Source organism: Podarcis raffonei, chromosome 2 (genome assembly GCF_027172205.1).
Source record: "Podarcis raffonei isolate rPodRaf1 chromosome 2, rPodRaf1.pri, whole genome shotgun sequence".
NCBI lineage: Eukaryota > Metazoa > Chordata > Lepidosauria > Squamata > Lacertidae > Podarcis > Podarcis raffonei.
This window is the reverse complement of record NC_070603.1, coordinates 24,645,001-24,659,643: the sequence shown is the minus strand read 5'-3', so window position 1 is coordinate 24,659,643 and position 14,643 is coordinate 24,645,001. Positions and strand designations below refer to the sequence as shown.

The following is a 14,643-nucleotide window of genomic DNA, read 5'->3' as shown; positions in this document are numbered from 1 at the left end:
TAGCCAACAGTCACGCCATAAACTCTAAACTTTACATGGAAACTCTCTGATCTCTTTGAACTCTCCACCCCCCACCCCACTCCATTTGGCAGAGAATTCCAGTGTTTAGGCTTTTTTTTGTGAGGAGATTTTCAGGCAGGATCATAAGGAGGGTTTAATATATTTTTAAAACACTCTCCTGCCTTCAAAAACCACTAATGCCCACTCAGAAACATCAAGGCGTTACTTTGAAGTGCCTTCTGGCTATAACCCTCTTACACTCTTTGCTTGCTAGGTAATCAAATAATTTAATGTAGACCTGGTAGTATAATATTGGACAGTTGTGAGGGTTTTTTAAATAAAAAATTAATTAATTAATGGACAAAAAAGAGTCATTCGTTGCAAATCTGCAAAGCAATCGCTGTCCCTAAAAAATACATGACAAGTCACTTTTGCTTCCTTTTAGGAATCTGTCACATGCAGCGAAAGTCTCTCTGTCGTTCCTCGCTTGCTCCCGGCAAATGCCTGTCTCCTGATATATTAACACCCAGGTAGTAAACACAGCTTTGTTCACCCCACCCCACTACACAGGGTTAGCCCGAGCCATTTCGTTCACTGAGGCAAGTCAAAATGGGTATCCACTCCTCCAGCGGTCAGCAAACTTTTTCAGCAGGGGGCCGGTCCACTGTCCCTCAGACCTTGCGGGGGACCAGACTATATTGGGGGAGGGGGATGAACGAATTCCTATGTCCCACAGAGATGCATTTTAAATAAAAGCACACATTCTAAAGGTAAAGGGACCCCTGACCATTAGGTCCAGTCATGACCGACTCTGAGGTTGCGGTGCTCATCTCGATTTATTGGCTAAGGAAGCCGGCGTACAGCTTCCGGGTCAAGTGGCCAGCATGACCAAGCCGCTTCTGACGAACCAGAGCAGCGCACGGAAACGCCATTTACCTTCCCACCGGAGCGGTACCTATTTATCTACTTGCACTTTGACATGCTTTTGAACTGCTAGATTGGCAGGAGCAGGGACCGAGCAACGGGAGCTCACACCATCGCGGGGATTCCCAGACCATCCGCAGGCCAGATTTAGAAGGCGATTGCGCCGGATCTGGCCCCCAGGCCTTAGTTTGCCTACACATGCACTCCTCTTCTATGTACAAAAGCAGACTGGCAACAGAGGCCACGTCCACCCCGTAGAATTGAAGCACAACTGTTTATTGTGGCTTGCTACCAAAGAATCCTGGGAGCCATTGTTTGTTAAGGGTGGTAAGAGCTGTTAAGTTGACCCCCTATTCCACACACTCCGCCACAAAAGAGCTGAAATTCCCAGAGTGGTTTAATAGCCAATCCTTCTTTCCAAGGAACTGTAGGAATGGTAGCTCTGTGTAGGGAATAGGGGCCTCCTAACAACTCTCGGCACTCTTAACAAACTACAGTTCCCAGCATTCTTCTGGGGGAAACCATGAGTATTAAAGTGGTGTGTTGTTGTTGTTGTTGTTTAGTCGTTTAGTCGTGTCCGACTCTTCGTGACCCCGTGGACCAGAGCACGCCAGGCACTCCTGTCTTCCACTGCCTCCCGTATTTTGGTCAAACTCATGCTGGTAGCTTCGAGAACACTGTCCAACCATCTCGTCCTCTGTCGTCCCCTTCTCCTTGTGCCCTCCATCTTTCCCAACATCAGGGTCTTTTCCAGGGAGTCTTCTCTTCTCATGAGGTGGCCAAAGTATTGGAGCCTCAGCTTCATGATCTGTCCTTCCAGTGAGCACTCAGGGCTGATTTCCTTCAGAATGGATAGGTTTGATCTTCTTGCAGTCCAATTAAAGTGGCTTAGAGTTCTTCAAATGTACAATGCAGACGTGGCTTAGCGTGCTATACAGGCACTGGAACTACATTTTGGTACCATGGAAACACTGTCCTGCCACACACACAACGTTTAAGAAATGGGAGTCATGAGCCCCCAAGATGTGTGGAATATAACTCACCAGAGTCTCATGGTAACTTAAAAACTAAGGGTGTCTCTAGTCACTATTTTGCAGGAGGGATTCAAGCACGTGCCTGTTAAAATAGATTAAAGGGCTCTGTCACCCTACTGCAATGTATTCACTTTTTTAAAAAAAAGAATCGGTCTGTTTGCTGTTTAGAAAGTGATCAGGAAACGCACTGATAATTGCAGGATGAACAAATTAGAATGGATGCTGAATTAAGACTGGATATAATCTAACTTCCTCATCAACTTGGTGCAAACTAATAATCATGAATGCTCAATGAAGAAGTCATCTGCAGGGCCCCCAAACCTGTAATCCTAACCCCCTCTTACCTGGGCATAAATCCATTTCCATTCACCACAATTTACTTCGGCATAGACATGTTTAGGATTGTACTGTTACAGATTTGCTGTGGCATAAGCTCTTGTGCAGCGCAGTCCACTTTTGTCAGGTGCATGCAGCGGGCTCTCTGATCCGCAAAAGCTTGTGCCACAATGAATCTGCCGGCTTCAAGGTGTTACAAAGACCTCTGTTGTCTTTGCTCCCAAAGACTAAGATGACTACCCCTTCTGGAATTTGTCTCATAAATCACCTGCCCGCCATCTGTATAGGAATGGTTCCCTATGTACGTTACTCTCCACGGACTAAGCGGACAAACCAACAAGCCCACAAATATTCTCCACAGGTAAAGATGGCCCTGATGTTGCCGGGAGAGTAATGAACATGACACACGGTTAAGCCTGCAAAGTGTCTGCTGGTGCGATTTGAAGGTACACAAGTGCAGAAGTACGAAACAAAAGTGTTCCGACCAGGGCCGGATTTGGGGTTGATGAGGTCCTAAGCTACTGAAGGTAATGGGGCCCTTTGTATGTCCAGCTGTCCTTTGTCAATAACAAATTGCCGTTGTTTCTTGTGTTGAATATATGCTATATGGTAATTTATGGACCGAATAGGTATCTAAAGCCGTTTGCATATGTATTTTATCAAAGTCATTGATATAGAAATGAGCAAACCAGTGATATTTTAAGGAGCAGGCTAGCAGGTGGGGCCCATTACTTACATCACAGAAGCCTACACAACACAAAACACTGTTGCTGTATGTAGGTTTTATTTTATTTGTTTTTATCTTATATTTTGGAAATGTACATCCAGGTTTTTTTTTCCTTTAAATTTTTTTGGGGGGCCCCAAGAGAGTGGGGCCCTAAGCTATAGCTTGTTTAGCTTATACATAAATCTGGCACTGGTTCTGACTGCAAATGTGATGGCTGCTGTACCAGCTGCCTGTGCATTGTGAGCAAATGTGCGTCTCAAAGAGTGAGCTGTAGAATTCAGAAGCATCCGAGGCTCCTGCAGAGCCCAAGACAAATGTAGGAAGCTAGAAATCCCAAAGGGTCTTTCTCTCTGTCTCTGTCTCTCTGTGTGTGTCAAATTTTATCAACTCAAAGCACTGAACTACACAATGCAAAAGTTAACGGTACGTGCTGCCTATAAATATATACAGAGGATAAAGAGAAAAGGAGGGTTGTCTGAGGAGGTCAGTGGAAATTATTCCAAACTATTAAGGCCAGGGAAAACCAATGTTTCAAGGAAGGATTTCACCCTGGAACATTTTTGTGGATCCCATAGAGCAACTCCTCCAAGTGTCCGTATTTTCCAGGGACAGTCCCGGATTTACAGAAGCTGCCTTGGTTTCTGATTCGATCCCAAAATGTTCCTCTTTTCCTTAGGATGTCCCTATTTTCATCAGAGAAATGTTGGAGAGTATGGAACCCCCAAGCCAAGGAGATAAGTAACTATACAGCCTCTAGAAGAGATCCGAAGGCAGCTCTGTATTGGAAAAGTTTTTTTTAAAAATGTTTAATGTTTTCTTATGTTTTTATATATGTTGGAAGCCACCCAGCGTGGCTGGGGCTACCCAGTCAGATGGGTGCAGTATAAATAATAAAATTGTTGTTGTTGAATAGGACATCCCTATTTCATCAGAGAAACATTGGAGGGTATGAGTCAAATAGGTATTCTAGGCTGGGCTTCATATGCAGGCAAAAAGCAACCGTTCAAACCATTCAGCATGAAATGAAAGCAAGACTACATATGCTCCCCAGCTAATTAAATTAAAGTTTGCTATAAATTGGTTGAAATCCAAAAGCCACAGCAGGGCAACACCTTTATTAGGACCAGCCAAAATGTTGCAACGTTAGTTAGTCCTATTAAAAGTATGACTGCACTGTGGCTTTTGGGTTTTTTCCAGCAGATCAAGACGACGACCTGCTATTTTTGGTAACATTTACCCTTCAAAGTGCATTGGTATTCTTGCTATCCCACCTCGGGAAAGAAACATTTTCAGCACAACTCTCCACACGTCTGCTCAAAATTAAGTCCCATTAAGATAAATATGGATTAGTCCCAAGGTGGTGGGGAGGCTATAGGATTGCAGCCCTACAGCTAACCCCTCATCAACACCACTGGGAATTGGGGTTGGAGGAGGCACTGGAGATTTCCCTCTGCCACAGTCTGCCAGGTTCTGTCACCATGGGGCTGCCTAAGAGGGCATGATCTGAGAGTTTGTATACAGTTCTGTACCTGGGGACACGGGTGGCACCGTGGGTAAAACCACAGAGCCTAGGACTTGCCAATCAGAAGGTTCAAATTCCCCGATGGGGTGAGCTCCCGTTGCTTGGTTCCTACTCCTGCCAACCTAGCAGTTCGAAAGCATGTCAAAGTGGAAGTAGATAAATAGGTACCGCTCTGGTGAGAAGGTAAACGGCATTTCCGTGTGCTGCTCTGGTTCGCCAGAAGTGGCTTAGTCATGCTGGCCACATGACCCGGAAGCTGTACGCCAGGTCCTTTGGCCAGTAAAGCGAGATGAGCGCCGCAACCCCAGAGTCGGCCACGACTGGACCTAATGGTCAGGGCTCCCTTTACCTCTACCTTTACCTGGACTATGCCTGTACTTTTCCATTCAGCCCCAGATACCCTGTCGCAAAGTACGCTGGAGAGCAGCTCTTCCGTTCCTTTGATCTGGGAAACCACTCCTCTCAGGAAGCAGGCCCTTTAAAAGTTCATTCTCTGAGAACCTCAGGTTACACTGGCTGGAGTTGCCACATGTCCTCTTTTTCCAGGACACATCCTCTTTTTCACGGTTAGAGTCATCATAGTGATCCAAAAGTAGAATTTGGTAAATGTGTCCTCTTTTCTTTTCAGAATATGGCAACCCTACGAAGCATTCTTATACAGTGGTACCTCGGGTTAAGTACTTAATTTGTTCTGGAGGTCCATTCTTAACCTGAAACTGTTCTTAACCTGAAGCACCACTTTAGCTAATGGGGCCTCCTGCTGCTGCCGTGCCGCTGGAGCAAGATTTCTGTTCTTATCCTGAAGCAAAGCTCTTAACCTGAAGCACTATTTCTGGGTTAGCGGAGTCTGTAACCTGAAGCGTATGTAACCTGAGGTACCACTGTACCACTTTAACTGACATGGCTTCCCCCTGTTTTCTGTGTCTCTTTGCTGCTTTCTGTTCTCATGAGGGAACAAAAGGGGAGGAGGCCTCAGAGACATACAGGACGCCATTCGTTGTTCAATACATTTCAAATATTAAAAGCCCTTCCTCTGATTCAGTGCTTAAGAAGACAAAGCAAAGCGATCCTCCACACCTCAGCACGTTTACTCTCAGGAAATGTGAGACTACCTGAACATGCTGACACTCTTCCATACCCACAATGTGGTCAATACAAAATGAAATGAAATGCTTAAGGCGTATTTTGGAAATAATAAATAATAATCATAATACTTTCATTATTTATGTGCTGCCCATCTGGCTGGGTTACTCCAGCCACTGTGGGTGGCTTCCAACAAATTTAAACACAATAGGACAACATTAAGAACTTTCCTAGACACAGCTGCCTTCAGGGGTCTTATAATAGTCAGATAGTTGTTTATTTCCTTGACATCTGAAGGATGCCACTACCGAGAAGGCCCTCTGCCTGGTCCCCTGTAACTTGGCTTCTCGCAGTGAGGGAACCGCCAGAAGGCCCTCGGAGCTGGATATCAGTGTCTGGGCTGAATGATGGGGGTGGAGACGCTCCTTTAAAAAGTATAAACTCCTTTAAAAACTTATTTTCTGTAAGTTATCTATGTTTGCCAGTAGCAAGATATTCCACACATACTTAAATGGGTGAATATGACAGGTGCCAAATTTTGTGGGTCGTCCTTTTGGCATGGCGGGGCCCGTACTCAAGAAACAAATTGCAACAAGATAGAAGTTTGGTTTTTAAAAAGAAAATCTGTGCACACATTCTATGAATGGTCTCTTATTAAAAGTGCTGGGGTTGGGGACTTCAGCCAGTATTTGTCAATATGAAGACTGATGAAATCGGTTGACTTCTAGACAAAGTTTCCTTTGGCATGTCTTCTTTCTTTCCGGGTGCTTTAATATCTTTGCTGTCATATTTTCTCACTAAGAGTGCTTGAAAGAACAGCTCAAAATTGCTCCAGGAACCACTTTCAGGAACCCTTGCATCATTCTGGTCAGGTCAATCTGCATCAGAGTGCAGGATCAGAGCGCAGGATCAGGGCCGGCACTTCTGAAATAGTCAAGGTGGTGCCATTCTTTGAAAGCGACATATTAAGGTGGTATTTAATGATCACCACATCGGACTTACAATCAAAACAGGAGAGAGTTTTTCCACTTCTCATTCATTTTTAAAGGACTATTCAAACACCCTTTTATCTCCACTAAACAGCCTGCCATGTATTTGAAGACATTTTATTTTTTGTTTCTACAGACATCCAGGGGGGTAAAAAGAGAGGAAAGAAGAAGAAAAGAAGAAGAAAAGAGAGAGGCGAGTATTTCAGAATAGTGATATATGAAGATGCAAAGGCTTATATGGCAAGCGAAGGACTTCAAACTGACTCAGACACATTCATCTTCCCAAGAAGAATTAGACTCAGTGTGATTCATTTTAATAGCAGAAGAAGAAGAAATAATACTACCGTGCAGTCTAAGTTCCTAACCTTCGATGGTAGAATAGGGAGAAAAAAATGACTTTCTTCCCCCATGTTGCTGAAGTCTGCCTACCCATCTGTTATGTCCAGCTCATCAATTAAGGTGAACCCGCGAACTTGAGGTGTTTAATAAAGACAGCAATCCATTTAAATGTGGGGAACCGCCTGCAGCTTTATTTTAACTGAGAATTCAGTTCTTAGCCCTGTGTACTCAGTGTGAAGTTTTTCTCATGTTAGGAATGAAGTCTCCTCTCACAGGCAAAATAATTCCAGATGCACTGTTACTACCTGGGCAAGAGCAGAACAGGGAGAGGGCGGAGGAAGGACTAGATGCCATTTTTGGATGACACAAAGGAAAGAAAGCCCAAGTTTTTAACAAGGGGTGTACAAAGGGCACTGCAATGGATGGCAAGTCACAGATAAGAGAGGTCTTAGGTGTCAGGTAGCAAGAAGATGGGCACTACAGTGAAGCAGAGGTTTTCACCAGGTACAAATCATCATCTGAAGAGATGTGACTGGTCACAAAATTAAATTCCTGAATCATAAGATGAGAAGGATGCAGAAACTGAATATGAGGTGTGTGTGTGTGTTTCAGTATCCAAGTCTTTTTACAGAATGCAGAAACAATGGCTGGGAGCATTTGGAAGCCTATGTTTAGAGCTTACAGCCCAGTGATCAAATATGCTGCTGGGACAAGCCCTATTGAACGGGAATAGGATATAGGTACTCTCTAGATCAGGGTTTCCCAAACTTGGGTCGCCAGCTGTTTTTGGACTACAACTCCCACCATCCCTAGCTATCAGGACCAGTGGTCAAGGATGATGGGAAATGTAGTCCAAAAGATGCTGAAGACCCAAGTTTGGGGGGAAACTGCCTAGGAAGTAACCAAAAACCCTCTACAGTAAGAGGATCTGTGGTTCTCTGGATTTTACCATTAATGCACATTGTGAGAACGTCAAAAGCTCCTCTTGACTTCAGAAGTCACTCTCTTCAGCGGGGACTGTAAGGTAAGTGTTGTTTAGCTTCTTACTGAAGTGGGACACCCGGTCTATATACCTTTTTGACAAGGCCACCTCTGTGTTAATGAGCATTAATGGGGCTGAGTGACTCAAGGAGCCACCATTTTTCTTCCAGCACTGCCTCAAACCTTGCCCTGAAGACCTCTTATATGATGTGATACACATTGATTTAATCTATGCCTAGGGTCTAGTTATTTCTGCTTTGACGGTTACCCACACGGACTTTTCAAGGCTTAATTTGCTGTGACTCGAGTCTGCCCATAACGACATGTTTCGTCCTAGTCCCTCTGCTTTCAGATACATAGGGGGTGACTGTAGATACTTACGTTAGCTACTATTAGTAAGATAATATCAAAACATTTAAACTGAGAGGAAAAAGAACCCTGCATATGCTCAAAGACACTCTCTTCTTTGCCTGAAGGCAAAATGAGCCATGTTTTCCTGGCATCCAGGGTCTCAAGGCTAAATTAAGGTTCATTGTAAAACCGCTTGAGATTTCAACTTTCATTACTTCAACTTTTCAAACTTAGAATGTTTTAAACTCCCAAAATTGCCTGGATTCCTGTGGTTTGAGATTCAGTGATCTTAGGACAGCTGTCTAAAGATGATAACTTACTTATGATTTCTTCACTCCCAGTTAATTAACCCACCCCTCAATTCAACCCCTTGCATTTTCCTTTTAGTCTCCCTTCCCTCCCCCTTCCCACGCAACAAAGTTCTTAAAATGAAACTCCTAGGAATGTATTTCGTTGGATTTAGGATGGTTTGGATGGTTGAAACTTGCTCTAATAAGCAACAACAACAACAACAACAAAAACCCTTAGATTAAAAAACCAGAACAAAAAAGGGGGGAAAGATTATATTAATTTGAAAAATATAAAAATTTTAATAAAGGCTACATCTCTTAATTACAATAATTATTGTACCAAGTAATTTTTTTTCTTTAAATGAAACTCTTTATAATGCATAATTTACAGTATAAGTAGAACAAATGTCATGGCAAAAGTCATAAAGTACAAGGACTTGTAGTAAAAAGGCATAAAATATATTATACATAAACCCCTTTACACAAAGAAGGGAAGAGTTTGGACCCTGAACACAGGGCGTAACATGGCATATTAACACCATGTAGGCACAGGTACTGTACTGATTGAAGTGTTTTTCTTAAAAACACACACTAGAGATAGTGTATTAATAGCGTTTTCGCATTACATTCTTTCCTACACTATATACAGACGTATTATACAAAAGAAATGTAACGTTGGCATACAATGCACCAATTAAAAACAAAACACAATAGAAATAAAATGTGTTTTCAGGGTGGTCAGGTGGGGCTTTAAAAAAAAACTTTTTTTGCCACAATACACACAATCCAATTAGAGGATGTATTTGATAGTTTGAACAACGACACACCCAAAGCGAGAGACTCTGTTGCCCTTATATAGCTCAGTGGAATCTTTTATTATGGGGAGCCGTAATTTCATCATCTAGAAAGTTGGAAGCAAGCTACGCAGGATTGAACAGGGCACTAGCTTCCATTTGCTATAATGGAATGGGATGGGGCACCATACATTTTGATGGTTTCGCCTATTAAATACAGTTTACCATACAGAAAAGTACCACTACCGAAAATGTGACTACATTTCTTCAAATAAATAAATAAAAAAGCATCACTGATTTCGTTGAAAAACATTCTATTCAGGGTTTCCCAAACTTAGGCCTCCAGCTGTTTTTGGAATACAACTCCCATCACCCCTAGCAGGAGCTGTGGTCAGGGATGATGGGAACTATAGTCCAAAAACAGCTGGAGACCAAAGTTGTGTGTGTGATCTGGCTAAAGTTGTGTTTATGTGAACTGGATGGTTTCATGTACCGCTTTTCATAAAACTGGACTATATGAACCATTTGGGTCTGCATTAACTTCATAATTCTGTACTTGGGGACTTGCTATAGGATGCTTTGCTGAAGACACTGGAAGCAATGCAATGCATTGCATACTGCAATGCTACAAAAATACAGACAACTGTATATACTTACCACAGAAACTGACTGATAAGACCCATATATTGTTATTACCCCCTGTAGCTGTTATATTTATCCCATGAGAACACTGCTAGGTCTGGTGCAGAGCCAACATTCTCAATCTGCCCATGGTTGGGATCAGGAACACCTATGGGCTTGTGTATTCATTCTTTGTCCTCTCCTGCAGTGAATTTTCCCCAAGCTCACCAAGGTGCAGCATTCCTTTGGACCATCATTAACGGTAGCCATGGTGAGCTTCAAACCAAACTTCACAACCATGATTGGAAGCAGGCTTGAGCAAACTCTTCTAAAAATAATAACAGCTAGCATTACCATCAGGGCAGATAGAACCCTGCACTGTGGTTACGTGGGTGGCGCTGTGGTCTAAACCACTGAGCCTCTTGGGCTTGCCGATCGGAAGGTTGGAGGTTCAAATCCCCATGACAGGGTGAGCTCCCGTTGCTTTGTCCCAGCTTCTGCCAACCTAGAAGTTCGAAAGCATACCAGCGCAAGTATATAAATAGGTACCACTGTGGCGGGAAGGTAAAACGGCGTTTCCGTGTGCTCTGGCTTCCATCAGTGTTTCGCTGGACCAGAAGCGGTTTAGTCATGCTGGCCACATGACTCAGAAAGCTGTCTGCAGATGAGCGCCACACCCCATAGTTGTCTTTGACTGGACTTCACCATTGAGGGGTCCTTTAACTTTTACCTTTACTGTGGTTATACCCAAAAGAGGATTCATGGGGAAAGGGAGCAGGACGAAGAATGTAACAGTCTATGGGGTTATCCTGATCTCCTAACCACTGATAGGCAACCAAGTGAGTATTATACATCTGAACCAGACCTAACAAACAGAGCAGCATTGATTCAAAATCTACCAATTTTTAGAAGAGCAAATGTGTACGACAATATTCCCTCTTCCTCCCCTTTTCCTCCAAGAGAAAAACAGCTGGAGGAATAATGCTGGACAGAACATGATTCCAGCTTGTTTTCTAAGGTGGCAGAAATGAATTCACTTTTCTTTTCTTCTTAATAAAAGACAAAATTCTAATGATTTAGATAGTGGAAACAAAGTAAATAATAAAATATAAAACCACCCCTTTTTTCCATATCACATCTTCTCTTCTCTCCATTGTTTAAAGCAGCATGTCCATAAACTGGACTTAAGGGAAAAAACCAGACTGTTCAATAAATATCAATAAGGATTACTGTAAGGTAAGCTATACACAGTTTCTCTTAGTCCATAAGGTTTGGGATCCCCAGGAAGCCATATATTATATATGGAAGTCTTTCAAAACATGGTCTGCATCTTCAATAACCCAGAGTGGTCATGTTTTCAATAAATAGTTCGGGGTTGTTAACATCCTTGCACCCAGCTCAACAGACACCTTTTTAAAAAAATAATAATGTAAGGCTGATTTGGCAAAGTCTTCATAGACCTTAGTTTGTCTGTGTTGCTTTTTCTTCATTGGTTCCAACCTTCCTTCAAAAGCTTTGTTTGGTGGTTTTGTCCAAAAGCCAGCGTCTTTTAGCTTATGTCTCCTTAAAATACACTCACACAGACAATGCCAGCCAGTCAATCTATCAGTCAATCCTCTCCACTTTCCCAAGGACTCTTCCTTCGTACATTGGCAGAACAGTGTCGTCGTCCCAGATTTCTTCAAAAACTGCACCGCAGTCAAACTCTTTGCTTGCCTTCTTGAAGTAATACCTGGAATCAATAAGATCAACAGATGCAAAATAAATGAAGAGCATTTTGGAATTGCTGTTTTTGAAAGTATCTGTAGCAAGCTCCCACCCAACATTCCATATCCAGAATGTCATAGGAGCCCAACACTCCTTGCCCAAACACCAAACTCTTATGTTTCCATGGGTAGCTATGGCAGAATTGAGACAAAGAACACCAAACATAACATTAGAAGACCCAATGGCCCATCTAAGTCCAGCATCCTGTTCTCACAGTGGCCAACCAGGTTCCTGTGGGAAGCCCACAAGCAGATTGAAAGCAACCTGCTGGATCAAACCAAAGATGAAGTTCAGCAGCCATAATCTGCCGCCTCCCAATTGTTTCCAGCATCCTCTTGCAAGGTAGGAGATCAACAGAACACCCAACTGGCCCGAGCAACTAATATTCAACAGCACAGTGCCTCTCAATTTGGCTACCACCATTGATCAACCCTACACTCTGTGAATTCCACCCCTTCCAAGCCCCTTTTATAAAGGCATCTAAGGCAAGTGGCCATTAGCTCATCTTGTGATGAAACTGTGATCCATTTGCCACAGGCTGGCATTACCTGACTGCTTCTTTGACATAGTACATCAATATGATCCTCAACGCACTCTTCCCCAAAAGCCTTGCTACATCTTATAATGTTGTTAACTCTCAGGTTAGTTATCCATATGATTCACCCTAACGGCACACATTACGGTTACAAAAGAGATGCTACTGAAAAACAGCCTGGGCATGGCAAGTGAAACTTGCCCTGGTTGTCACGTAAGGACACATGGATTTCCATCATCACCGTGTGAAACTCCATAGTCCCATTTTGTGCTGCTGACTGTTGTTGAAGTGGTGCATGTCTTGAAACGTGGTGGCAGAGGCCCACATGGCAAATTATGTTCCATCTAAGGGATGAGGATTTTGACAGGCCCCATTGGTATGCAGAATTGGCTTAGCTTGCAGAATGTAACTTTTATGTATGGTTTGGGGGCAGGAAATGGGAGCTTGTGACCCTCTAGATATTGTTGGAGTACAACTGCCATAATCTCTGACTATTGGCGGGGCTGATGGGAACTGGAGTCTAGTTGCCTGCCTCTGGTTTAGGGACAGGAGGGGCGCCACACACACACACACACACAAACACACACAGAGGGAGAGGGAGTTCAGACTGGACCTCAGCATTGTAATTGAGCCCAAGCTGTTTTGAGAGAGCTGTGCTGACAGAGAAATTATCGCAACTCAGAATTCTGATTTATATTCCTGTCGTAAGATATACAAATGCTGGACTGGAAGGAGTTTTTGTGTCTTCACAGAAGCTGCTGAGACTATTTCAAGCAGAGTTATCCACTGGCCAGGTTTTAAACCTCCACACTTTTTGAAAAACCCTACTGTCATTCTCTGTGTCAAAGTTTTGCGATAGACCACTTTAAAATGACACTGCATTATCAGCACCCTTGCTATATTGGTATTGGTATTATTATTATTTCAGCAATCCCTCACAGAACGTATTATTTAGCTGTATACCTTTGCTTTTAAAAGTTTTATTTATCTGTGGGTAAGAAACAGGCTTTGGGATTTCTGCTGTGTTTTATTGTGTTAATTTTGTTATGTACAGTAAACCCGCAAACTTAGGTGCATTTCACTTGTGTGCATTCAGCTTTACACACAAAAATGTTTAAAAAATTTAAAGGGGGCAGAAAGGGGGCGGGTGTCCCATTCAGGAAAAAAGACTTTGGAAATCCCACCTGCCACTGTCCCCAAAGCATTTTGACTATACATAATTATGGCTTTAGGTGTGATCCTCAGAATGTAAGCCTCTTGTAAGTCGTGGGCGCAACTTGTGCGTAATGTGATTAAGTGATCTATAAATCTTTGTGTACAAGCAGATGGGAAAGAAGAGTCAGTGAACTGAAGCCCTGAAATGGGAGGTAAATCTGCTTTACTGGAACTTGGAAGCGCAAGTTCAATTCTGACCACGAGGTGACTGCAGCACCATGGTTCTCAAATATCAGGAAATGTCTGTCTTACCCCCTCAGTTTATATCAGGGGTAGGCAACCTAAGGCCCATGGGCCAGATGCGGCCCAATCACCTTCTTAATCCGGCCCGCAAACAGTCAGGGAATCAGCGTGGTTTTTACATGAGTAGAATGTGCCCTTTTATTTAAAATGCATCTCTGGGTTATTTCTGGGGCATAGGAATTCATTCATTTATTTTTTTTCAAAATATAGTCCGGCCCACCACATGGTCTGAGGGACGGTGGACTGGCCCATGGCTGAAAAAGGTTGCTGACCCCTGGGTTTATATCAATGCCCACAGTCTTGTCTTTTATCATTTGCGAGACCAGCACCACTGACTTTGCTCAACCAAATATATTTTGACAAAGCAGTCTCCATGAGAACAGGCCCTACAGCAGTGAACTGCCCTCCCAAACCAAGCTAAGCTTCCACAGCTCAAAGATCTACATGATTTAGACTGGACATATCACACTCTGGACATATAAATACAACTTAAGAGGAAAGCTCTTGGAAAAACAAAAGAAGGGCAAAAAAGCAAATTGAATATACCACTTAATACTTTTTTTGAAAGAGGAGGCACCTTTGGGACAGTTCTTTAAACCACTTACAGATATTGGCAGCAGGAATGCAAAGTTTCTCCCTGGCCAAGCGTCTGATTTAAGGAAATAAAAATCCAAAACAAAACCCATTATTTCCGATTTAGCCATATGACTAAACCTTATAGACAATTTTGAGACTTCTACTAAAGTGGATTTTGAAGAAGAGAGAAAAGTTACACATTGTAAAACCGGGAATATTTCATTTGAGGCCTGTTGTTGTTTTTTCCTTTTTCTTTTTTAGTAAAAGCTCCCAACTGCTGACACATTCCAAAGAAGAACATCCAAAAACAGAACAA

General features: G+C 42.9%; 1 protein-coding gene across 4 annotated transcripts in view; it reads right to left on the bottom strand.

Moving 5' to 3' along the window:
- Positions 1-9,331: 9,331 nt before the first annotated feature.
- Positions 9,332-14,643, bottom strand: part of AXIN2 (axin 2) — an 80,333-nt gene continuing 75,021 nt past the window's right edge. For all 4 annotated transcript variants that reach the window (XM_053375367.1, XM_053375364.1, XM_053375368.1 and 1 more), the window contains one exon: positions 9,332-11,723. In XM_053375367.1, the coding sequence (XP_053231342.1) occupies positions 11,597-11,723 (127 nt within the window). In that variant the 3' untranslated portion in view covers positions 9,332-11,596. The remainder of the gene's footprint in view (positions 11,724-14,643) is intronic.